Consider the following 25,914-nt stretch of genomic DNA (forward strand, 5'->3'; position numbering starts at 1 on the left):
TTAAAAACAAAAATACACTTTAAATATATGCTTTTTTGTGCATAATATATTTTCTTCTCTCACACTCTTTCAATAAGAATTAGCTTTGTGCTTGGGCACAAATGTGAAACCCTCTGGTACCGGACCCAATAACATTTCACTTAGCTTAACCCAATCCTGTGAATTGGGTGAACTCATTAAAGTTTCCATTTCATCCCGCCCTCTAAAGGTTTGTGGTCTTTGATTGATCTTCTGGGGTGGATGCAACATCAAATCGTAGGGTATATAACGATACAAAAATGACTGCCATTCAAGTAAAAATCTTCGTGTATTTTCCACTCCCTTTGTATCGGAGCCCCAGTGTTCTAGACCATAGTTGGCATATCTACGCATCATATCGAAACGTTCATTTGAACTGGGATCCCAATGTTTTTGCTCTTTGATTTCTTTGAAGATCCAAGGCTTAATTAAAGCACCACGGCCAATCATAACGGAAGATACATGGGGAGCCATTTTCTGGAAAGAAAGAAATGGTATCAAATTTGGCAATCTAAATTGAAAACCTTTAAAGTTTATGCGTTAGGCTTCTAAACTTCTAAAAGCATTTAAACTTCTAAAGACAGGCTGAATTTTAAATTGAGGTTTCTTATAGAAAAAACTCAATTCAGCCAAGCTGAATTAAATTTTTCCTATAGAAAACACAAATCATCCAAGCTGTGTTCAAATTTTTCAACAGAAGACTAAATTCAGCTGGGCAGAATTTAAGTTTCCCTATAGAAAACTCAATTCAGCTAGGCTGAACTAAAGTTTTCCTATAGAAAACTCAATTCAGCTAGGCTGAATTAAAGTTTTCCTATAGAAAACTCAATTCAGCTAGGCTGAATTAAAGTTTTCCTATAGAAAACTTAATTCAGCTAGGCTGAATTAAAGTTTTCCTATAGAAAACTCAATTCAGCTAGGCTGAATTAAAGTTTTCCTATAGAAAACTCAATTCAGCTAGGCTGAATTAAAGTTTTCCTATAGAAAACTCAATTCAGCTAGGCTGAATTAAAGTTTTCCTATAGAAAACTCAATTCAGCTAGGCTGAATTAAAGTTTTCCTATAGAAAACTCAATTCAGCTAGGCTGAATTAAAGTTTTCCTATAGAAAACTCAATTCAGCTAGGCTGAATTAAAGTTTTCCTATAGAAAACTCAATTCAGCTAGGCTGAATTAAAGTTTTCCTATAGAAAACTCAATTCAGCTAGGCTGAATTAAAGTTTTCCTATAGAAAACTTAATTCAGCTAGGCTGAATTAAAGTTTTCCTATAGAAAACTCAATTCAGCTAGGCTGAATTAAAGTTTTTCTATAGAAAACTCAATTCAGCTAGGCTGAATTAAAGTTTTCCTATAGAAAACTCAATTCAGCTAGGCTGAATTAAAGTTTTCCTATAGAAAACTCAATTCAGCTAGGCTGAATTAAAGTTTTCCTATAGAAAACTCAATTCAGCTAGGCTGAATTAAAGTTTTCCTATAGAAAACTCAATTCAGCTAGGCTGAATTAAAGTTTTCCTATAGAAAACTCAATTCAGCTAGGCTGAATTAAAGTTTTCCTATAGAAAACTCAATTCAGCTAAGCTGAATTAAAGTTTTCCTATAGAAAACTCAATTCAGCTAGGCTGAATTAAAGTTTTCCTATAGAAAACTCAATTCAGCTGGGCTGAATTAAAGTTTTCCTATAGAAAACTCAATTCAGCTAGGCTGAATTAAAGTTTTCCTATAGAAAACTCAATTCAGCTAGGCTGAATTAAAGTTTTCCTATAGAAAACTCTATTCAGCTAGGCTGAATTAAAGTTTTCCTATAGAAAGCTCAATTCAGCTAGGCTGAATTAAAGTTTTCCTATAGAAAACTCAATTCAGCTAGGCTGAATTAAAGTTTTCCTATAGAAAACTCAATTCAGCTAGGCTGAATTAAAGTTTTCCTACAGAAAACTCAATTCATCTAGGCTGAATTAAAGTTTTCCTATAGAAAACTCAATTCAGCTAGGCTGAATTAAAGTTTTCCTATAGAAAACTCAATTCAGCTAGGCTGAATTAAAGTTTTCCTATAGAAAACTCAATTCAGCTAGGCTGAATTAAAGTTTTCCTATAGAAAACTCAATTCAGCTAAGCTGATTTAAAGTTTTCCTATAGAAAACTCAATTCAGCTAGGCTGAATTAAAGTTTTCCTATAGAAAACTCAATTCAGATAGGCTGAATTAAAGTTTTCCTATAGAAAACTCAATTCAGCTAGGCTGAATTAAAGTTTTCCTATAGAAAACTCAATTCAGATAGGCTGAATTAAAGTTTTCCTATAGAACACTCAATTCAGCTAGGCTGAATCAAAGTTTTCCTATAGAAAACTCAATTCAGCTAGGCTGAATTAAAGTTTTCCTATAGAAAACTCATTTCAGCTAGGCTGAATTAAAGTTTTCCTATAGAAAACTCAATTCAGCTAGGCTGAATTAAAGTTTTCCTATAGAAAACTCAATTCAGCTAGGCTGCATTAAAGTTTTCCTACAGAAAACTCAATTCAGATAGGCTAAATTAAAGTTTTCCTATAGAAAACTCAATTCAGCTAGGCTGAATTAAAGTTTTCCTATAGAAAACTCAATTCAGCTAGGCTGAATTAAAGTTTTCCTATAGAAAACTCAATTCAGCTAGGCTGAATTAAAGTTTTCCTATAGAAAACTCAATTCAGCTAGGCTGAATTAAAGTTTTCCTATAGAAAACTCAATTCAGCTGAGCAGAATTTAAGTTTTCCTATAGAAAACTCAATTCAGCTGAGCAGAATTTAAGTTTTCCTATAGAAAACTCAATTCAGCTGAGCAGAATTTAAGTTTTCCTATAGAAAACTCAATTCAGCTGAGCAGAATTTAAGTTTTCCTATAGAAAACTCAATTCAGCTAGGCTGAATTAAAGTTTTCCTATAGAAAACTCAATTCAGCTAGGCTGAATTAAAGTTTTCCTATAGAAAACTCAATTCAGCTAGGCTGAATTAAAGTTTTCCTATAGAAAACTCAATTCAGCTAGGCTGAATTAAAGTTTTCCTATAGAAAACTCAATTCAGCTAGGCTGAATTAAAGTTTTCCTGTAGAAAACTCAATTCAGCTAGGCTGAATTAAAGTTTTCCTGTAGAAAACTCAATTCAGCTAGGCTGAATTAAAGTTTTCCTATAGAAAACTCAATACAGCTAGGCTGAATTAAAGTTTTCCTATAGAAAACTCAATTCAGCTAGGCTGAATTAAAGTTTTCCTATAGAAAACTCAATTCAGCTAGGCTGAATTAAAGTTTTCCTATAGAAAACTCAATTCAGCTAGGCTGAATTAAAGTTTTCCTATAGAAAACTCAATTCAGCTAGGCTGAATTAAAGTTTTCCTATAGAAAACTCAATTCAGCTAGGCTGAATTAAAGTTTTCCTATAGAAAACTCAATTCAGCTAGGCTGAATTAAAGTTTTCCTATAGAAAACTCAATTCAGCTAGGCTGAATTAAAGTTTTCCTATAGAAAACTCAATTCAGCTAGGCTGAATTAAAGTTTTCCTATAGAAAACTCAATTCAGCTAGGCTGAATTAAAGTTTTCCTATAGAAAACTCAATTCAGCTAGGCTGAATTAAAGTTTTCCTACAGAAAACTCAATTCAGCTAGGCTGAATTAAAGTTTTCCTATAGAAAACTCAATTCAGCTAGGCTGAATTAAAGTTTTCCTATAGAAAACTCAATTCAGCTAGGCTGAATTAAAGTTTTCCTATAGAAAACTCAATTCAGCTAGGCTGAATTAAAGTTTTCCTATAGAAAACTCAATTCAGCTAGGCTGAATTAAAGTTTTCCTATAGAAAACTCAATTCAGCTAGGCTGAATTAAAGTTTTCCTATAGAAAACTCAATTCAGCTAGGCTGAATTAAAGTTTTCCTATAGAAAACTCAATTCAGCTAGGCTGAATTAAAGTTTTCCTATAGAAAACTCAATTCAGCTAGGCTGAATTAAAGTTTTCCTATAGAAAACTCAATTCAGCTGAGCTGAATTGAAGTTTTTCTAATACTGCTACAATACTTCCTTACCCTCTTTTCCAGGTAGTCTTCAAAATTCAATATATCCCCATTGCCAATTATGGGCATATGCTTTGCTTTTGATGCACACTGTTCTATATACTCCCAGTTGGCATTTCTGGTATAACGTTGCTCTCGAGAACGTCCATGTAACTAAAGAAAAGCAAAAAATTATAATATTTTTTTTTAAATCATAATAAACTTTCAACTCACAGTGACAGCTGCTGCTCCCCATTCCTCGACCAAGGGCACCAATTCATGGGCCACACTTTTATCCGCATAAATACCGGTACGCATTTTTACCGTAAATGGAATTTGAGAATTTAAATTCGAGCATGATCTCACTGTAAGCTCTAATATATTAGTCCTTCTCATCAAAGCACTACCGCCTCCCTGTTGATAAATCAATTCTATGGGACATCCTATATTTAAGTCGATATAATCCACTTTGGCTGTCTCCTGCATTAGTTGGGCCGTTTGAGCAATAATATTGGGATTATTACCACATAATTGGACACCAAAAACATCTTCGGATTCATGACGTTTTGTCAAGGCCCATTCCTGAGTCATGCCCTTGACCAGAGGTACACAACAGGCCATTTCACCACAAGTGATGTCCGCACCAAACTCTTTGCATATGCGGCGAAAAGGTAAATTACCCACTGTGGTGAGGGGAGACAATACAAGTTTATCGACAAAGTCAACAGGTGTCCGGCGTTTAATGTCTTGACCGTTACTCTCCTCATCTGTACAGGAGCCCAAGGGCTTCTCTTCATCGATTTTGCTTCCATTTTCTGCGCTTTCCAATTTTTCATTCGCTTCGACCTTCTTTTCTGCAACGTTGCTTTGTTTATCTTGTTTTCTTTTATCTCGAATTTCTTCGGCCATTTTTATAAACTTTTTAGACTTGGAGAAATCATATTGGCGTTTACGCAAACGTACTTGTAATTCCGATGTTATGCCATTGCATGTGGTGGGAGGTGCATTCTCATCATAACTGGCAGATTTAATATTCCTGCCTTCACTGTCCAAATGCGATTTGGCAAAGCGGCAAGTCACACCTCGTGGACAGAAACCCTTTGCCTCAAATACCACGCATTTCTCGCCAAGATCTTCTCCTTTGGCAGACAGATATTGTTGCAGGTCATGAACATAACGACAATTGTCTAAGGAACATTTATTCTCACTGGGTCCATGTATCAATGAATTACATAGATGTGTGGTGCGGTCATCTTTGTAGACAGGGCGATTCTGATGAAATAAATGAAAAATTTATGAAAAAAAACTTCAGATTGCCAGTCTTAGCCTACCTACCTTGTTTTGTCCTCTTTTGCGTTCCTTTTTTCCAGTCTTCTGAAATTTGTTTTCCGGTTGATCGTTCGGTTCTTTAGAGTTTACTGCACCTTCACCCTCCTCGGGAGCATCTGTAATCTTTCTTTTGTTGCTTTCTTCAGTTGGAATTATTGTCTTTTTTACTTCTTCCAATAAAAATCTTTAAAACAAATACAAATCTTTACAAACTTTTAAGTGTTGAGCCTAAATTAAACTTACTCTGATTTAATATAACATATACCGGGCTCCATCATCAATTAATTTATTTTTAAGTCTGTGGTCGAAGCAAAATTTTTGCGAAAAAAAAACTTTCTTTTCACGGCACGTGCTACTGGTCAAAACATAAACAAAGCAGTGACAGCAAGAGAAATTGGGAATTGACCGAGTGACAGAAAATGAGTTGCCATATGCGAGAGATTACATGAGCCCATTAAGAACCTTGGTAGAATTAAGAAGGTAAAGTCAATAGCTCAACAACAACGAAATCAACAATACAACCGGGGTTCACTAAAGAAGGTTAGCTCACTTGCCCAGCTGATGAAATTGTACAATTCAGAGTTGTATCCAAATCCTTCTAGAGCGTTAAATGCCAAGGCGGATTTAAAAAAGGGGTCTGACGCGAACAGCTGTCTAAGTTTGACGGTATTAAGATGTCAGATTTTTGTTTACATTCTCTTTGTTGCTATCTTCTTTCTCTCATTTTCTCTGCTCATGTATGCACTCGTATACACACACGCATACAATTTTTTTTGCGTATGTTGGCAACACGGCGATCAGCTTGATGTCAAGATGGCGGATTGCACCGTATGATTTGTGGTTGTCGTACAAATGAGACCACCTTTAAACCATGGTAAAACAATTACCATGGTTAAATGCTTGGTCTGGATTTCAAAATTTGTTCATATTTTTTTCCTTTTTCACGTTTTAATTGTTTTCGTTTATAATTTAAAGGTTTATAATAATAAATCTTTTGATCTTGTGTTTGCTACACATGATAATGCTTGGCCAAAAATAGGCGGAAACGTAGCACTCTGCTTTTAGTGAGGTAAATGGCAAAAAAATTAATGGCAACCCTTGAAGCCATTGCGGCATCAGTTTTGTTTTATTTGATTGCCAAATTTCATCGAAATAGAATGAAAAATGCTCCTTTTATAGGCTCATTACACTATATCGGGAGATCGTTCTGTAAGGTAGCTATATCCAAATATGGTCCGATCTTGACCCCATTTGAAAAAATGGCTATGGGTCTACCAAAACGCACTGTGCCAAATTTCATTGAATTCGGGTAATAAATAGATGTTTTATGGTCTCAATACCCTACATCGGGAGATCGGGCGGTCGGTCTATAGGGCTACTATATCCAAATATAGCCCGATCTGAACCATCCTTCACAGAAATGGGTAGGGTTCTACCAGAACTCACTGTGCCAAATGCCATCGAAATCGGATGAAAAATGCCTCAAGACTTTATGTCTGGAGATCAGTCTATATAGCGGCTATATATAACTAAAATCCGATTTTATAAGATCAGATGGTCTGGTTTCTATACAAAGGATACGAAATCATTGTTTGGAAAATGTTTTTGTACCCAAGATATCTGCAAAATTATAAATACCTAGCTTTTGGATATAAATGGGTAAATATCCAATTTACCGGTTTAATAGCTTTGGATATTAACCAGGATTCACTAATAGAAGGTTAGGTCAAATGCAAAAACACAAAGTGGATAGGCCCCATTAACATCATTAAGGATGTCAAATCTGACGATTGAAAATGTCATCATATAGGAGAAAACGTAAACAAAGAATGAATGTAAAAAGAGAACAAGTTGACATCCTCAATGCCAAGTACTGCCAAATATTAAAAAAAAGTATATCGGCTGATCGCTTGGCTTAACCTTATTCAGTGAATCCTGGATATTAACCTATCGCTCATCTCTATTCTTGGTTGATGAACCATCCCCGTTTTCAAGGTTGCTTTGATTTTGTTAAAAAAGCTACTAATATGGTAACTCTATTTTTGGCTTAAAAGAGAGAACTCCCAAATGTCAATGAATCAGCTGTTTGTGTTTATATTTTGAACTCGGCAAGCATTGAATAACGAAAAGGAAAGAAAATTTTTATTAATCTGTAAATAATGAAATAAAATTGTGTTTGCCGGTATTAAAATGGTACAATTATTCAATTTTTTGTTAAAATCTATTAAAAAGGTAAGCAAGCATTAAATAATTTGTAAATTTATTTCCCTAATGATATTCTCAAAAGCCTCCTCGTGCTCATATGAGAGGAGGCAATGTTTTTCTAGACACATTACGGCTGACGGTTAAAGGTGGTCATGGTGGCAATGGCATTCCCAAGTATGGAGGCATTGGTGGTCAAGGCGGCTGTGTGTACCTAGAGGCCAAAGAGGGGGTGACCTTAAGATATTTAACACAACGCTATAAAGAAAAACGTGCTGTGGCCTCCAGTGGCGAAGACAGCAGTAAAGTAAGGATATTGGGTAGACGTGGCTTAGATGAGAAAATTGAGGTGCCAGTTGGCGTACAAATATTTGACGAATCGGGAAAACTAATCGCAGATCTGAATGAGCCAGGTGCTAAATGTATAGCTGCCGGTGGTGGTATGGGTGGCTGTAGTGGTACAAATTTTTTGGGAAAGCCAGGAGAACATAAAACCATTAACTTGGATTTAAAGCTGATAGCAGATGTTGGTTTGGTTGGATTTCCGAATGCGGGAAAAAGTACTTTTCTAAAGGCCATATCCAAGGCAAAGCCAAAAATTGCTTCATATCCATGTAAGTTCCATAAAACAATCTAAAGGTAAACGCACTAAATATTCCCTCTTGCAGTTACCACCATAAGACCTCAAGTGGGAACAGTAGATTACCCCGACCTACGTTCTATAACTATAGCCGATTTACCGGGACTTATAGAAGGTGCTCATGCCAATTTCGGCATGGGTCATAAATTCCTCAAACATATCGAACGCACCCGCCTGCTTTTATTTATGGTTGATATTTTTGGCTTTCAATTAAGTCCCAAACATGAGCCCCGAAATTGTTTACACAACATATATGCCCTCAACAAAGAGCTGGAATTGTATGATCCAACACTGTTGGATAAACCTTGTGTGCTTTTGCTTAACAAAATGGATTTGGAGGGATCATCGGATATTTTGAAGAGCCAAAAGCCTTTTATAAAAAATTTGGAAGAAAAATTGGATGAATGTCCTCAAGAAATACGTCCAGAGAGAGTTATAAAATTTGAACGTGTTCTGACAATATCCGCACAAAACTCTGCCAGAATTCAAGATGTTAAAAGAGAATTACGCAGAGTTCTAGATGAACAAGCGGAAAAAGAGTTGGTGCCTGATGATGAAGAAATGAAAGAAATGCTTAGAAGACGAGTGGGAGAACGTGGTCCTAAAATCACATGAAGGGCAAAGGATATATGTGAATAAAAAAAAAATAAAATAATAATGGTATGGTGTACAGTTGAAAAGTCTTCATGGCAAATGTTCAAAAATGGTAAGATTTTACTTTTTAAAAAAATCATTAAAATACTATCGAAACATGATTTTCGTAAAAAATTTCGGTAAAATATGATTTTTGTATAAAAATTTTTTAATAGGTAATTTCGATGAACATTTTTTTCATAGAAAACTTTGACGAAATTTTGGTTATAAGAAAATTTCGACGAGTATCGAATTTAACAGAAAATTTTGACGAAATTGAATTTAAACTACTAACGCCGAATGCGTAGAAAAATGCTCTAAAATAGAGCTGTCTTTGAAATCTTAATCTTGAAATCTTAGGAAAGAGAATTCCCAATGCAGTTTAGATTGGCGTAAAGTCTGCGAATGAAACTAGTTAAAAAATTGTTTCCCGCCATATAAGATCATGTTTTTGAGAATAAGGGGCCTGTCGAAAGTCAGCTATATTGTAAAGCTCACAAATTGAAATAAAAAATTTTCTGAAACCGTTTTAGTGTCTTTCGTTCAATGGTTTCCATATATAAAAAAAATCCATACTAATGCTATTTTATGCCAAAGTCGTAATAAAAAATGATTTTTGGAATGACTTGCTTTAGAAAAAAAACATTCCCATGGCAGGCGGTTGTACGTACCGGATTGACACGATGGATTCCTTCATCGGCAAGGTCTGTCGCCTCAGTGTACGCTGCTACAACAACAACAACAACCAATTCTGTTAAATTTTTGTTTAAAAATTAAAAAAAAAATTACGTCTATGAAGTTTCTTCAAAATCAGACAAGGGAATCGAAAGGCAGATGTTAATTGGATATGTCTAAGAAGTTTTATAGAAAATTTGATAAAAATTCGATAAATTTTTATCTTAAATTTTTCCCGGCACGAAAAGACTGCACTCTGGTTGGAGTTCTGAGCTCCGGCTTGTGTGGTGTTCATCGTCATAACGACAAGCTCAGCTGAGAGCGCGTCCATAGATTGCAAATAGTGGAACGCTTCGTATACGGAGTTGCAGCAACTGCAGTCGCAGACATTCAGCTCTATTGGGACAATCCGGTTCGTCAGGGTACGCCAGAAATACTTATTTGAAAGGTCAATTAAACAAAAGTACTTAAGTTATTGTTTTTAGACTTCTTTTTATTTGAGAACACAATATCTCACTTTTATCATGCAGTCTTGAAAATGACATCGGGTAAATGGTTTGCAAATAAACTCTCGACGTTGAAGGCCCGCTACTCCCAAGACCAGAGCATTATGGCAATTGACTGGGGAGAGAAATAAACTTAAGGACAATCCCTCCAGATACATTCTCTCCCGACCCCCAACTCACCGCTCTGGAGTTTTTTCATATAAGTAAGTTTCTCTGGAGCACCCTGTATCACAAAAGATTGCCTGTGATACTCGATATGATAAGGAGAGTTATTGGAGCCTTTAAATAACCAATGGCCATAACGTTCCGCAGCGACTGGTCCCATGACAGCCGATTGTAGGTACCGGATTGACCCGATGGAGCCCTTCATCGGCAAGGGCTGCAGCCTCAGTGTACAACACACTGCTACAAAAACAATATGAATCGGAACAAGCTTGCTCACCCATAGAGCTTGACGAGAATCGCTACCTCCACATACATCCAATGTGGCTACAACAACAAAAAAAATTTATAGGAAATTTCGATGTATTCTTAGTTTTTTATAGGACATATTGACAAAATTTGTTTTTAATTAAGAAATTCGACGAAATTTGATTTTGTACTATCCAATTAACAATTTTTAAACAACAATATATATCAAACTCCGCAAAGTTTGAGTATTGTCTATTAGAAACTAGAGCTGTATGATTTATCGTTCAGTGTAAACGACCTATTACGCTGTTGAATTAGCCAAGACATATTAACCCAAGTAGTGACAGCAAACAGCTGAGGGCAATTTTTTCTTGAGAAGTGCACTACTGTCAATCAACGAGTTTGGGATGTGTGTGTTCATTATAGTTTTCCAGCATTGTAAAAGTCAACCATGACATTGTCTCCAAAGACTTCTTTAAGACAATATGACGTGTCTTACGGATTGTCCGTTATAAAAATTCGATTGTCGACGAATTCAATAGCCGTGTCCGAGAAAAAGTCAACACAATTTTTTTTTTTTTTTGAGAAATATAAAATTTGATTTATTTGTCTTTGAACACACTGCTCATTAAATCCGAATTTAAGACTCTCGTCAGCTGATTTTATAAAGGGAAAACAGATAATAGAGCCATTAAATTCGGATTTAAAGGGCAGTGTAACAGACCCGTCCCTTGAATTATCATGAGACATGACGCATGATTTTTGCGACAACTTTATGGAAATGTCATCACAATTTGCATGGGCTGTCGGCTATATATCTTTAACGATTAAGCATGGTCATCCACCCTTCTTTTAAGACGTCTTGACGACGAGGCCTGCTGGGCATCGAAAAATGACTCGTGTTATCAGAGTTGCACTAAATGCCGATTTTGACAGAATGAGTACTCAATTTTTTGTTGTTGGGCAACTGTTCCTTTATCTTTAATTTATCTTGGCATTAACTGTCGTTTCGACTTCAAAATCGATTTTTTAATCAGTGAAAGTCGACTTCGTTTTTTACATAAAAAGCCGATTTATCGATATATCGAAAGTCGACTTTGGGATCCCTAAACAAGAGGTGTCAAAGTAAAAGGAACCAGCAGCCAATACGGTCGAACTGCGGATAATTTTTTCAAAATTTCGGTTCGGGGTGACGGGAGAGGTGACAAAAAGATAAAAATCAAAATACAAGCGAAAAATGCATTAAATTATTGGAAATAATTACTTCCCAAGTGAAATATAAAGAAAATTCACCAAGAAATTGTGAATACTTTGAAAGAAATGTGAGATTTTCAATGGAAAATTTTAAAGTGAAAAATTGTCTAATTGGGAAGTCAGATTACAGCTTAAGCATAGCGAAAAAATGAATACATATACATAAGCAAAAAGTGTGTGAAGAATACCTATAAGTGTGTGTGAGTGTACGAGTGTAAAAATGGTATATAAAGAGAGCTGGTGCTGCTCAGCCAGTAAATAAATAGTGCGGTGGCAGGCGTGAGTGGCCCCCCCTCCCAAAATTCCGTGATAGTAGAAGAAGAGTATTTTTGTTTTGGTTAGCAAATAAATAAATAAAACAAAACGTCGAGCGTGTTGGAGACCGAAGAGCCATCGTGTGTGTCTCGTGCGTGTGTGAGTAGTGCTTAAAGGTTTCTATGGTGTAGTTATGTTTACATATTTACGCCGCTTTAGAGCCGGCTGGTTTTTTGTCTATGGCCTTTGGTATATCATTTCGTTTTGGCGTTGTTTATAAAAAACGAAAACAAAATGTCACAACAACATAATCAACGTAAACATTATCATATACATGCTCCATATCAGCATCATCCACCGCCACATGCACATCCGCCCCCACCAACACCACAAGCATCGTCCTCGCATCATGCTCAACAGCAGCAGCAGCAGCAACAATGGTACAATGCACATGCAAATATTGCTCCGCAACAGCAACAACAACAATATCATCATGGTCTTCACATAAGGGATGCGCGTCATTTGCCACAACATCCCCATCATGCCCCACCACCGCCAACTCATAGCCATGCAATGGCAACTTCTCATATGTTTACAAGTGGTTATCCAGGTAGTGCTGGTGGTGGGGGTGGCAGTGGTGCGCCTGGTGTTATTGTTGGTGGTACGGCAACGCACAATGCACCATCTATGCCAGTAGCCGGCTCCTCTGTTTCGTCTTCTTCTTCATCATCATCATCGCAACATTACTCAACACTAGCTGGTGGCAGTAATGGCAATATAGGCAACAATCCAGTTGGGGGTGGTGGAGCGGGTGGTGTTATTGTTGGTCGCAGTAGAGTTTATGACCTTGAAATGATAAATGCACAACAACAGCAACAACATACTGGCGGTGGTAGTTCATCTGGCTCGGCACATTCAATGATGTCGGTGGCCAATACAGCTGGACGTGCAGCAGGCGTAGGCTTTGATGCCTATTCTCATAGTTCTTTATATTCAAGCCAGCCTACGAGTCAACGTCATTCACAGACACAGCATCATCATTACCAGCAACACCAGCAGCAACATTATTATCATCATCAGCGTATTCCACAACAACAGCAACAACAACAACAACCGCTTCAACATATGACTCCAATGATAACTCATATTAAATCAGAGCCTATGGAGCAATTAGCGATAACGCCAAGCATACAAATGGAAGAAATTATTATCAAACGTAAGTAAATACAGACATTGATATAGGTATGAAGAAAAAATAACTAAAGATAAAATAACTTCAAGCTAGGTATGTGAGGTAAAGTAATGTTATGGCAAAGAAGAAGAATGGTTTAAAAATTATTTTGTAGGAGTTACAAAGGAATTTGTGAGAGTACATTAAGAAATGGAGAATATATGTAGATAGGTAAACAATGATATGATAAGACACAGAAACTATGAAAGAAGTTAATTGAAACTGAAACGTAACCATTAAGAACTTTTGATGAAATTGAGGCTGAGTAAAAGTGAGGAGCACTAGCATAACATTGCATGGCTTTCAGATTGACAGTCCGCCTATATAATATATTCAGCTTACTTTCTTTCTTGACTCGAATGTCTGCAGTAAAGTAGATAATTGTCGATAGAGGAGAGAAGTTTCCCTATTAAACTTGAAAAGCAAAATGGCAGCATATATAAAGACAAGCTGTTGGAAGCTCTTTGCGCTACTGAGACTTAGATTAGACATAATGACAATGCTTTAAATGTTCTATGGAAAAGAATTTTTTTTGAGTGTCTCCATTTTTGTCCCCATAGAACTTCAATTGAGCTATTGGTAAACGTTATGAGTACAGCCAGTTTATCCTTTAGGACCTGTACAATTAATATTTTTTAACTCGATACCTTGTTTGGTATTTTATGCAAAGCGTTAGGGAATAGACAGCTTTGTATGGCCGATTTAAGTCTCCCGCCAGTTTATTTAAAGGATTGGTTGGTTGTGAATGTTTATGTTTTATAGCATAGTTTATGTCCGCAATCAAGAGCTTTATGAGAATCCTTGGAACAATCTTAAAAGAGTCTCCATTCTATTGTAAAATAACTGTTTCCAAAAAATAAGGCAGTCATAAAAGTTAAGGCCATAAAAACATTTTAATTCCTAATCCTAGGTAAACGTAGCGCTGTGGCCATAGAAAGTGTTTTTCACATTAAACAAACTTTTTACAATACTAATGAGAGTATAGAAATATAACTTTTTTCCCCTTTTAATACATTTTAGTATCCAAGCAATATTCAGTTCAAGCCATTGCTTTTGCAGATTGCAAATGCAAATACAAATTTTGCCCATGAACATTCCACTAAGGAACAGGGCTAACTTCTCACATATCAATGACTGCAGTCTGATTCAAGTTTAAGCTCAATGATAAGGGGCCCCCTTTTTATAGCCGAGTCCGACACCTATTTGGAGAGAAGTTTTTACATGGCATAGTACCCAACAAATGTTGCCAGCATTAGGAGGGAAAAACCACCGCTGAAAAATGTTTTTTCTGATGGTCTCGCCAGGATTCGAACCCGTTCATAGGCGGACATGCTAACCTCTGAGCTACGGTGGCTTTTACAGATTGCCATGTAGTTATTGGGAGACACCTGGGTTTAAATACCAAGCGCATAGGTTTTTCTGGCGCATTATGCAAAACGGTGTCATCATCTTTTTCCGATTTCGCTAAAATATGGAACAAAAAGTTGTATTAGGTATGCTGGTATACAATGGTGGCGAAAGCGAAGTTATCGCATTGCCAATGATGATGGTAAAGAATGTATACCGCCTAATCAGAGTAACAATTTAAAACTGGAGGCGAAACGTTGATGGGGTGCACCAGCTTGTCGAGCGTTCGGTCTAGAAGAACGAATAACCGATGATTGGAACCTTAGCAAAACAGTATGTGCCGCAACCTGCCACGGAATGACTGTAATCTGAGGGGTTTTCAACGTCATTACGAAAAGCTCAGTTGAGAGCTGCAAGGCGCACCCCCGTGTTGCGGATAGTGGAATGCTGCATACGGAGTAGCTGTAACTGCAGTCGCGAACCTTCAGCGGTATCGACTGGAGAGTCCCATTGAGTGGCCGGACGGCACCGGTTCTTGGTTAAGTATTGAGTGCCTATGATACTCAATATGAAAATGCGAGTTATTGGCGCCTTTAAATAACTAATGGCCATTACGGTCCCGCGGCGATCGGTACTATGGACCGGAACGAGTTTGCTCACCTATAGGAGCGATGATTGCTACCTCCACATTCAAATATGTGGCTACTACAACAACATGTAGTTCTGTCTAGTGGAACAAATACCCGATGATTGGAGCCTTAGCAAGGCAGTATTTGTCAACTACAGAGGCATAAGTCTACTACTCATTACATGCAACATGCTTTCGAACGCACTGTGTAAAATTAGCAAAAATAGAAAAAAACCAGTAAGGAAGGGCAAAAGTCGGGCGGTGCCGACTGTATAATACCCTACAACTACCCTATAGGTACAATGTAGGAGCTAAATCCATTTGTGAACCAATTTCCATGGACCTCGGCAAGCAAATATGTTGAAACTGTTATAACTACGGTTGACAAATTACAACATTATTGCAAATTACCCAAAATCTGACGAACATATATATGGGAGCTATATCTAATTCTGAATTTTCAGAGAATGTGGTAGTCGTCGAGGGAAGCGTTGTGCAAAATTTTGGTAAGATAGGTCAAAAAATGCGCTGCAGTGTCTCTTGGGGTGAAAATCTGGCGATATACATATATGACAGCTATATCTAAAACTGGACTGATTTCTATGGAATCTATAGTAATAGCGAGAGTCATACGAAAATCCTTCCTGCCAAATTTTGAGAGAATCATTTATTTGCAATATTTCTCAAAATCGGACGAAAATATTTATGGGAGCTATATCCAAATCTGAACCGATTTTTTTCAATTTCAATAGGCTTCGTCTCCAGACCGAAAAATATGCCTATACCACATTTGAAAACTATCGGATGAAAACTGCGACCTGTACTTTGTACAGAAATTAACAGACGGACGGACAGACAGACAAAGAGACGGCTAATTCGAATCAGATGATTCTGAGTCGATCGGTATACTTATAAATGGGTCTATCTCTCTTCCCTCTGGGTGTTACAAAAAAATGCACTAGGTTACAGGGTACTGTACCACAGTAGTGGTGTAGGTTATAAATACCTGTAGAGAGCTTAGAGTGGAAAAGAGTTGTTCACACATATTCCGTCGCCTTATTGCGGGGCATTGGTACAGGTGCTCTACCGTCGAGAAATTCGAGATGTTAGCAAGTTGACATCGCAGAGGCCTATCAGGACCTCTACCAAAAGTTGCACTTCCTCTGCCCAATGCCAATCGACGTCCTCGTCCCCTTGAACCACGTCTCGAGCCCATCGCAATGTCAGTGATCTGACATTGGTCTCACTTCCTCTACCCAAGGCCAATCGGCAGCATCGACGACGAAATTGGCAGCATCTTCCAAACGACCAAAATGCTCCTTGCAGTTCCGGAAAAGCAACGGACAATCTGACAGAGCCGAATGTTTCGACCCAGGATCAATTTCAGGGCCTTGAGAATCGCAAAAATCTCTGCCTGAAAATCAATGCACCCTCCAGAAGTTTATGTAGCACCCTAATTCCTAGGAACTAACCCTGCCATGGTGGCCCCATCCAGCATGGACACATCTGTGTAAACAGAGTGACACGAAAAGGACGGACCGCCTTCAGTCCAAACGTTCCTCTCCGGTAGGACAACCTCCAGGTTCCCATCGAAGAATGATCTGCTGGGCACATAATCCATTACGTCGTCGTCCATGCCTTCCGTCTTTTATAGATGAGAATCGGTCTAACCTCTAGCGGACCGCCCCTGGTCTAAGTCTTTAACTCATCCCTGTTGAGTTGTGACACAAGTAGAGCCAATTCAGACGCCGTTTGACTCTCCTCAATTAATCTTCTGGTAAAGAATAACGCCCATGTGTTTACCATCCCGAAAGAGTGGCAGCTCCACTCTATCCAGAACCGCACCCTCAAATTAGCCATACCTCATCGTAATGGTGAACAGCACCAGCTCAGTCTTTCTGCCAAGCTCATTGGTCTTCCCCGTAATAACGACTTCATCAGCGTGCACTTTCTCCTCCTCAAAGAATGTGAATTTTCCATTGATAACCAAGAGCCACAAGAGATGGGATAAAACCCCCTTGCCATATACTTCTGGTCACAATCTACCTAATCGAGCCCTCAGCTAGTGAAGCATTGATGATAGGAGGGGATAACTACCGCTGAAAAATTTATATACAGCGCACCTATGTCGACGACTTGGGTCTTTATAAATGGCAAAAACAGGAAGTGGGAACTATCGTTTGAAAAAAGTCAGTAATTTCATCTAATTCGGCACCGCCTTGAGCGAAAGGAAATAATTCGGCCGGGCAGAACTTTGGATACCCACCACCTTGAGTATATAAACCCCCTTTTTCCACAATCCGGTGAAAATTGAATAACATAAGCAACCAAATTCGTCAAATTTCACTGCGTCAAATTTCAAAGAAATCAGATAATGCGCTTTTTTTGGGCCAAGACTTTAAATCGAGAGATCGTTCTATATGGCACCTATAACCAAATCTGAACCAATCTGGACCAACAAAAAAACAAGGTTATAAAATCATCCTATTTTATTATAACTCCACTACTATATATCTGTTACATCTAGATAGTGGCTGGTCTCGATGACATTTTATTCAGGTCCCGAGAACTCATATACAAGTAACATTTTCAGATAATAAATCTACTTTTTATGGAATTAAGACCCTAAATTGGAAGATCGGTCTTTATGACAGCTATATATATAGTCTGATTTGAGTCATATGTGGGTCGGAAGTCGGGAGGCTTAAACCAATTTACTATTTCAAATTTCGACGAAATTGGGTAATAAATAAAGCTTTATGAGCATCCGACCCTTAATCGTCATATCGGTCTATACGACACGTATATCTAAATACATTCCGATATTACGTTTCACTGATTCAAATTTCAGCGAAATTGGGTAATAAATGCAGCTTTTATGGGTTCCAGACCCTTAAACGGCAGATCGGTCTATATGGCAGCTATATCTAAATATGGTTAGATCTGAAACATATTTGGAACGGATGTCGGGAGGCTTAAAACAACTCACTGTTTCGAATTTTACCGAAATCAGATAAAAAGTTAAGCTTTTATGGGCTTTAGACTCTTAATCGGGAGATCGGTCTATATGGCTCCAATATCCAAATATAGTCCGATCTAAAACATATTTAGGTCAGATGTCGGGGAGGATTAAAATGAATCACTATTTCAAATTTCAGCGAAATCGGTTAATAAAAAAAACTTATCGGATGAAAAATAAAGCATTTACGGGCATTAGACCCTTCATCGGCAGATCGGTCTATATAGTAGCTATATGCGAACATGGTCCGATTTGGCCCGTTCAAGAACTTAACCAGCGTGCATCAAAAAGACGAATCTGTGCCAAATTTCAGCTCAATATTTAAATTTTTGAAGGCTGTAGAGTGATTACAACGCACGGACGGACAGACACACGAACATCGTTAAATCGTCTTAGACGTCTACGACGATCCGAAATATATCTATTTTGTAGGATTGGAGATTGACATTTCGATGTGTTGCAAACGGAATGACTAAATGAATATACCCCCTATCCTATGGTGGTGTTTATAAAAAGGTTAAAAAGTACTCATAACAGTAAAGTCATTCATAACAGGGATTTCAGGAGTATACAAGTGTTATTAGTTATGCATATGTACATGTCCGAGGACATTATATTATATACCAAAAATGAAAGGACAACGTGTGGGGTAATATTCTTTCTTCCGGTTTCTTTGCTGGCAAATATAGTAACAGGAAAAATTTGTGTAGAATTTTGAGGACGCAAATGAGGGTGGTATAACCCGGTTCTTAGATTTTGCCTCACAGAGAAGGGTCAAAGAAGATCAGAGGCCATGCAATTTGAAACCTGAATGTTAATCATAATTTTTTTTTAATCAGGGAATTCATAAAAATAATAAAGCGAGTTATATGAATAGAGAAATCAAAGCAATTTTTAAAGCATTTCATTCCAATTCCTTTTCACAGTACTTTTAAGAACTAAATTTTAGCAAAAGAACTCAACTTATTTCAAAATTCGATTTATCACCCATTTATCACGCCCCTAATTTTGTAGTTGTATTGTTTCATTCGAAATGTAACTTTCTCCATTCAAAAACAAGTATTTATGTATAACAAGTCAATTTGTCGGAATAAATTGAATAAAAAAAGAAACAACGTGTAGTACATTTCTATATAGAGCTGTGTTTTGTGTACAAGTATTTGCCCAAGTATTATACACACGCACACATTTACATGCGATACAAGCATGCATGTATGTATGTGTAGTTGAAATACATAAACTTGCTGTATATAACATGATTGAGACTACCATGCAATCACTTCCAATAACCTCACGAAGAACATCGTCCATCGCCATTTAGATGTGCACATCGTTTGTCGTTCTCAATTTCGATTGTTTGCTTTATATCTTCATGGCTAAAGACGAACCGAACACTCGACTCTTTATGTTCTTAGTTTGCTTTTTTTTATAACTTTTATCTACAATATAAATAATGCATCTTAACCTCCACAGTATACAAATTGAAAAAAAAGTTTAATAAAAATGTAATAATTAGTATTTCCATAATTCAAAACAATAAAATAATATTAGAAATTTTTAATTAAAACATTTCGGGTAATTGAGTACAAAAGTAAATATATTTTAATAGGTTGTAGTAATAAAATTTAAAAAAAACTTAATTTCAAGATTTTAATGATTCCATCTTAATTCCAACAAAAAATTCAATGTGACACATTTATTTCAATTGGCCCATTAAAAACAAATGGAGAGTAGAAAGTAATTTTTATAGAGTATCTATCACAACTTTTACCATAATTACGTGTATCATCTTTAAATGCATTGACAATGTAACCGTTACTTGTAAAGGTGCTATTACACGACATGTGCATTACATATGTATGTATGTGCAGTCACTTTCTGTATCCACATGATTCTGCTTATGTACGTCAATTAGGAATAAAGCACGCTTTAATCGGCAAGTATTCTCATATGTTTTGTACTTTTTTTTTAATAAACATGTATATTCGGTGAAAAAAGATGTCTTTTCAATCGAAAAGATTGCATATTTTTCCCAAAATCCATTTTTCATATTAATTCTTATATCACACGATGTGTAAAACCTTCGGAGTTGCTACATTTGAAAAAAAAAAAATTAGTATACATCAAATATCACTTTAAGCCTAGTACTGACTTCGACTTTTCATACGAACAACTGTCAAAACGAACTATAAAAAAAAAGTTGGCGAAGATAATGCGAACACATTCCGTACAAGTCAGGGATGGGAAAAGTCAATACTGTAGTACTTTTTCTACCCGAAGAGTACCGTAGTAACCCCGCGATCGATTTAATACTTTTTCATGCACTAAGAATTTTTTTAAGTACACGGATGTTTTCGAGCTTTTATTTTTTTTTTACTGACAAATAGTAAAGATGGCATCTAGATATTTCATTCACTGCCGAATGAAATAAAACTTGAGGCTTTAAGAGTACCGACATAGAGGACACTAATACTAGTTTTATCTGAAAAAGCTTACATAATTTTATAGTCTTGAAAGAAAAAATCTTGTCTGGGTTACCTTAGTACATTCCACAAACAGGGGTGTTTAAATTATTTGCTTGTTGCTAAGTTTTATAGTAACATAGCCAAAACCATTTTTGGAAATCATTCTTTCTAAAAGTTCTTTAGGCCTCCAAATCTTTGTTTGTGGTCCGCTTGAGGCCACCAATATATCTCTCCCCGGCAGAGGATAGCTGCGTGTACCACACTAGCTGCAACTTTGAGGTGCGATCTGTGTGGTTTTCTTTGCTGTCATGAGAAGCTTAGCTGCGAGGTGCGTCCAAAGGTTGCGGATGGTGGAATGCTCCATACGGATTAGCTGCAACGGCAGTCGGACAATCAGCGTTATCAAGCGGAGAGTCTCGGGTGGGTCTCCGGTGTGCCTATGATGCTCGATGTGACAAGGCGAGCTATTGGCGCCTTTAAATAACCTATGGTTTGTGTCGCGACGGTTGGTCCTTTGAACCGGAACGAGCTTGCTCACCTACAGGAGCTTGACGAGGATCGCCACCGCTACATGCAAACCTTGTTACAACAACAACAATATCTCTCTTGGTTTCGGCGCTATTAAACTTTTATTTTTTTGGCCGAACCCGGTTTTGTATTTAACGAAAGCATTCAGGCTCGATATTCATTTTGAAGCTTCATTTGGATTGGTGACAAAATATACAACGAAAATGCTGTCAAAAGTGTTCACTTATGATTATTCAGTTGAAAGTTTTACAGTTTTAAAGTCAAAAAATTAAATAAATGGATTTCTTGCATTTTTTTTTGGTCAAAAAAGGTATTTTCATTGAATAATCTTTATAGAAAAACTTGCTTATATTCCAAAATTTTTTGTTATTCGTTTTATTATAGATGCGTTTTAATTAGTATATATAAACAACATGTGTCAACGATAATAGATAATTTTTTATCAAAAAATTGGAAACCTCTTAAGATCTCTAAACGCAAAGCCTGCATCCCCCATACGGGTTTACTTTTTTTGTTTTTACTTCATATGTCCCCTTAAACCAAGCAAAATATTTTTTGCACCAATCAATGTTTGTAGCCTCCTCATCCAATTTACAAAAAAATGCCGTTTTGGAAACCACTTTTGCCTGATATGGGTATTTTTGTGAAGAAATTCGTGTCGGACGACCTTGAGACTTTAATAGTTCGCGCTTCATCTCGATAACAACTCTACCATTCAAAAATTCAAAGAGTTATCTCTACACGTTCTCAAACAACAGATTTTTAAATGTTTTTTTTTTATTCTAACCCACAGTGCACCGTTTTAGGTAGTTTGTGTTAAAGGCATTTTCATGTAATTTGTTCTTAAACCATGTTTGCACTTTAATTAAATCTAGATTTGCGACGAGATTTCGGAAATCTCGGGTTATACAAAGAGTTATCTCTATTCGTTCTTAAACAATAGATTTTTACTTTTTTTTCGATTCTATCCCACACTGCATTTTTATGTAATTTGTTCTTAAACCATGTTGACACTTGAAGCAAATCTAGATTTGCGACAAGATTTCGGAAATCTCGGGTTTTGCAACGAGGTTTCCCATACATTTTTAGTGTGAGCAAATCTACTTATTTGAGGAGATTTGCAACAAATCTCATTCGAAATTTAAATGCACCACAACGTTTGTATTGAATACTGGTTATTACCGGTAGTTTTGAACATCACTTTTCCTCAACATCTGACAATTTCTATTAAAATTATAAAATTTTGTAGTCAAATTTAAAAAAATCAACAATTTAATTGCTGACCACAATATATGCTTTTTTTTTTTTTTTTGGACTTTAAACGAAATGGCAGAGTACGACTCTATATGCCAGGTTGTACTTCCGAAGTTGGTGTCCCCACCAACTGTAAATTAAAACACGTGTATTAAAAATACAGAATTAAAACCAATGTACAGTTATAACTGTACTGTGTATAACGATGACTAAGCATCGAATCCCGAAGCGTCCGCTTCAGACGAATTCTAAATGCAAAGTGCAATATATGCTGAAACCAATAAAAATGCAGATCACAATAAAAACGATGTCAAAATCATCCCTGTTGACGAATGCAAATCTCAAATCAAGTGAATTTAGGCTCTAGGGTAAACATGATTTTAGATAGGAAATTTAAGATGAGTACAAATACAAAATGTATTTTAAATTTGGTCTCAAAACAGGGTTGCTAAAATATTATCTTAGTCACTTCAGTTATACCACGTTTACACTGATCATTAAGAACTGTTTTAATGGCTCAATCATTTGTTGTTCCTTTACAAAATCAGCTGACGACAGACTTAAATACGGTTTGAATGTGTAGCGTAAACGAGGTTTTAGTTTAAAAATTAAAAAAGGCTTCTTAAAAATATTTACTTGATGTTTATGCGGTGAGAGCTGTAATTATATTTTCTCATGTAATTTACCTTTAGAGAACGAATTTAAGATTAATGCTATAGTTAATATCTCAATTAAGTAAAGATATATCAAAAAAGGCAATTCGAAATCCAGGATGCACTTATAAGGTGAAGTCATGCGAACAGCTGAGAACATTCTTTTTTATATTTGTTTTGATTTTGCGGTAAATCTTAATGCCAAAGGCTTGATAACACAGCTGTGATCTTTTTCTAAAATCTTGTTCTCTTTGATCCGATGTTCTACACATAAGCAAAAAACAGTATATAATGATAAAATACAAATATAAAACTCATTGGAAGAAGATATGTTGTAAAACAAAGTTTATTTCTAAAACAACTTTGACATTTCAATTTTCTGCATTTGCCGCTCAAGGTAGTTTCGTTGGGGGTAGATTTTTGTTGTTGTGCTAATGAGGCTACCTCTTAATTGTACCATGTTCAAAATCAAAAACGGATTGTTAAAAAAGAATTACTTGAATTTTTTTATTGCAGTTACACAGTATTATGGCTACATTCATAAAACTTAGTGCAGCATTAAAGTAGTTTTTTGATAGATTTCTTTTATAGAAATGTTAAATAAACCTTCTTTAAAGCTGCATGAAGTTTTGTGAATACCGGTGTTAATCGTTATTCATGGTTTAAAGTAAATATATTTTCTCTTGTAATTAGATTCTGGAGAAGGTAATTAGGATGAGTACAAAAAACCACAATTAAGTAAACAAGTAAATTCAAAACTAAGACAGGGTTGTTAGAAATGTTTACTTGAATTTTATTGCTGTAGTAACACGGTAAATACCGTTATTTGAGGCTTTTTCTAAAGGCAATTTCCTATGTAATTTGTATTTGGAGAAGGAATTAAAAAATAACTTTAAAGCTGTACTGAACATTGGGAGAAGGAAACAAATACCATACAAAAAAATCGAAATTCTTGAAAAGAAGCTAAAAAGTAAAGAACAAGGAATAAATATCAAAACGAGTTTTGTTATTATCAAATGGCCCTCTACTGCTTAGTGTTTTTTAGCAGAAGTTATACAGACAAATTTAGTTTATATGTCGAAAATCATCATATGATTTCTTTATCAAAAAATATTTAAAACGAAGTATGTATTTTGTTTAGATAATTCGCCAAAAATTCAAAGTGGATGTGCAGAAAACCACAAAATTGGATTTGTGGCATGAAGTGATGATATAATACGAAAATTCATGGGTGCACTTTGCAATTATTTGTAGGTACGTTGTTGTGCGGCGTTGTTTGCTCGAAAGGCAGGCAAACAACCAAAGCAAAGCAGGTAATGTGGAGGTAAGCGGCGGCGAGAATACATTGAAATTTTTTGTAAATGGAAAGAAAATAATCTATAAATTTTAGTATGTATCCAGCAAGAGCTGAGTAAATATTTACAAAGAGCAACAAAGCAAGCATCATCGCCAGCCACAAAGCAAACGATGGCAACAACGATGACGATGACGACGACTATGGTTCGGTATTGGGCTCAGACTGCTATACTACAGAGCGACGACCCCTCTTTCGTCTTGAACAACGTCCGTGTCATCCATCATGTTAGGAGAAAACTAGTACTTCCATTTTTAAAGTGACTGACCTACCCACCTAACTCCCAACCTCCCCCCATACCTTTAACAAAGTAGACGACAGAGACGTCAAAGCCACACAATCAACTGAACGACCGATAGACCGACCGCCCGAACAATAATAACACAACGACATTGCTACAAAGCAAATGAGAAAAAACCAGAATACACACCAACCGTAATTGAGCACACACAGACTCAAGAGTAATGCAAACAGAAACTATCCAACTATAAATCGACCAACCGAACTAACAAAAACTAAAATCTTCTCGTGCTAAAATTCATCCATAAATGCCATGAAAGAAGATGCATTGAATTGAAATTGAAAAATTATATTATTTATATCGGGGAAAGAAAATTCTTTAAATTAAAGGGAGAAGGAACATTTTAAAGGAAAAAAATAACAACAATAATAAAATATCGATTGATAATACTTGGGAAAGTAGGAAATAAAGATAGGGAATAAGGGAAGATGAGCTGTAGATGTAGCTGTAGCTGGGGGAAGGAAGTATACATCTTTTATTTGTACATATAATTTTATTTTTATAGCCAAACATTTATAGAGAGTCGAGTCGAGTAGAGAGGAGGAACATGGCATGGCACAACTTGCCATAAAAGTGGGAAAAAATACATAAAAGTTTTTAATGCCAAGAAAAGTTTTTCATTTCGAGTTGGGGAGGTACATTTCGTGTTTTAGTGCCAAATGCCATCGGCAGTAATGCCAGCAATGTAAAGTTATGGCCGCAAAAGCAGCAGCAGAGCGCCATCAATTGGGTCGTCAATAGGTGGAGAAGCAGGCCGAGGGAGGGATATAAGTTACCAACAACATCAGCAGCAGCTTATAGGTGGTGTGGTGAAGCTGCTTAATAGGTGATAAAGGAGATGAAGCTGCATTACATTCCGCATATAAATGCTGTGCAGTAACACCCAGTGTTGCCAATTTAGCTTTCTTTTATATACATATGTAGGTGCATATTATGTTTTGTGTATGTACCTACCGCAAATTTATATTCTGAATTTCAGTTGCATTTTAAGTGGAGTACGTACCTCAAACGAAATTTTTGTTTTGCAGCCGAGACATTTATTTCTCCACTGAAAAGTATTTGTGTAGACTACAAGATGGCGACAAACATCAATTTATTATTTCGCCCGATTTTTCCTCATTTTTGGCTAATAAAGTACATACCTATGTATGTACTAAAATAAATCGTGTTTTTTTTTTTTTGCAAATCAAAGTATTTCATGTTGCC

General features: G+C 36.3%; 3 protein-coding genes across 3 annotated transcripts in view; 2 read left to right on the forward strand and 1 right to left on the reverse strand.

The window, feature by feature from the left end:
* Positions 1–18: 18 nt before the first annotated feature.
* On the reverse strand, positions 19–5,739 carry LOC106081386 (tRNA-dihydrouridine(47) synthase [NAD(P)(+)]-like). Its single transcript, XM_013243297.2, has 5 exons — positions 5,596–5,739; positions 5,359–5,536; positions 4,258–5,295; positions 4,057–4,197; positions 19–495 (listed from the first exon to the last, which is right to left on the reverse strand). Exons 1-5 carry the CDS (start codon positions 5,628–5,630, stop codon positions 70–72), a joined length of 1,818 nt encoding a protein of 605 aa, XP_013098751.2. The 5' UTR covers positions 5,631–5,739; the 3' UTR covers positions 19–69.
* A 1,719-nt stretch (positions 5,740–7,458) lies between these two features.
* LOC106081383 (GTP-binding protein 10 homolog) lies at positions 7,459–8,864 on the forward strand. The gene is made up of 3 exons (XM_059364934.1): positions 7,459–7,584; positions 7,640–8,168; positions 8,223–8,864. Exons 1-3 carry the CDS (start codon positions 7,543–7,545, stop codon positions 8,807–8,809), a joined length of 1,158 nt encoding a protein of 385 aa, XP_059220917.1. The 5' UTR covers positions 7,459–7,542; the 3' UTR covers positions 8,810–8,864.
* Positions 8,865–11,591: 2,727 nt separating this feature from the next.
* LOC106081380 (uncharacterized) overlaps positions 11,592–25,914 on the forward strand; it is a 78,556-nt gene continuing 64,233 nt past the window's right edge. The window contains exon 1 of the mRNA XM_059365741.1: positions 11,592–13,144. Coding sequence (XP_059221724.1) covers positions 12,223–13,144 — 922 coding nt within the window. The 5' untranslated portion in view covers positions 11,592–12,222. The remainder of the gene's footprint in view (positions 13,145–25,914) is intronic.

The sequence above is a fragment of the Stomoxys calcitrans genome, chromosome 3 (assembly GCF_963082655.1).
Source record: "Stomoxys calcitrans chromosome 3, idStoCalc2.1, whole genome shotgun sequence".
Lineage (NCBI taxonomy): Eukaryota > Metazoa > Arthropoda > Insecta > Diptera > Muscidae > Stomoxys > Stomoxys calcitrans.

What these genes read in the sequence shown, in the direction of transcription:
- LOC106081383 (XM_059364934.1), top strand. Translation starts at nt 7,543, where the DNA reads ATGGTACAATTATTCAATTTTTTGTTAAAATCTATTAAAAAG. An exon ending in TGTTAAAATCTATTAAAAAG is followed by an intron (nt 7,585 to 7,639) that starts GTAAGCAAGCAT and finishes TATTCTCAAAAG; the next exon opens with CCTCCTCGTGCTCATATGAG. An exon ending in AAAAATTGCTTCATATCCAT is followed by an intron (nt 8,169 to 8,222) that starts GTAAGTTCCATA and finishes TCCCTCTTGCAG; the next exon opens with TTACCACCATAAGACCTCAA.
- LOC106081386 (XM_013243297.2), bottom strand. Translation starts at nt 5,630, where the DNA reads ATGATGGAGCCCGGTATATGTTATATTAAATCAGA. An exon ending in ATATGTTATATTAAATCAGA is followed by an intron (nt 5,537 to 5,595) that starts GTAAGTTTAATT and finishes TTTGTTTTAAAG; the next exon opens with ATTTTTATTGGAAGAAGTAA. An exon ending in AAGACTACCTGGAAAAGAGG is followed by an intron (nt 496 to 4,056) that starts GTAAGGAAGTAT and finishes CTTTCTTTCCAG; the next exon opens with AAAATGGCTCCCCATGTATC.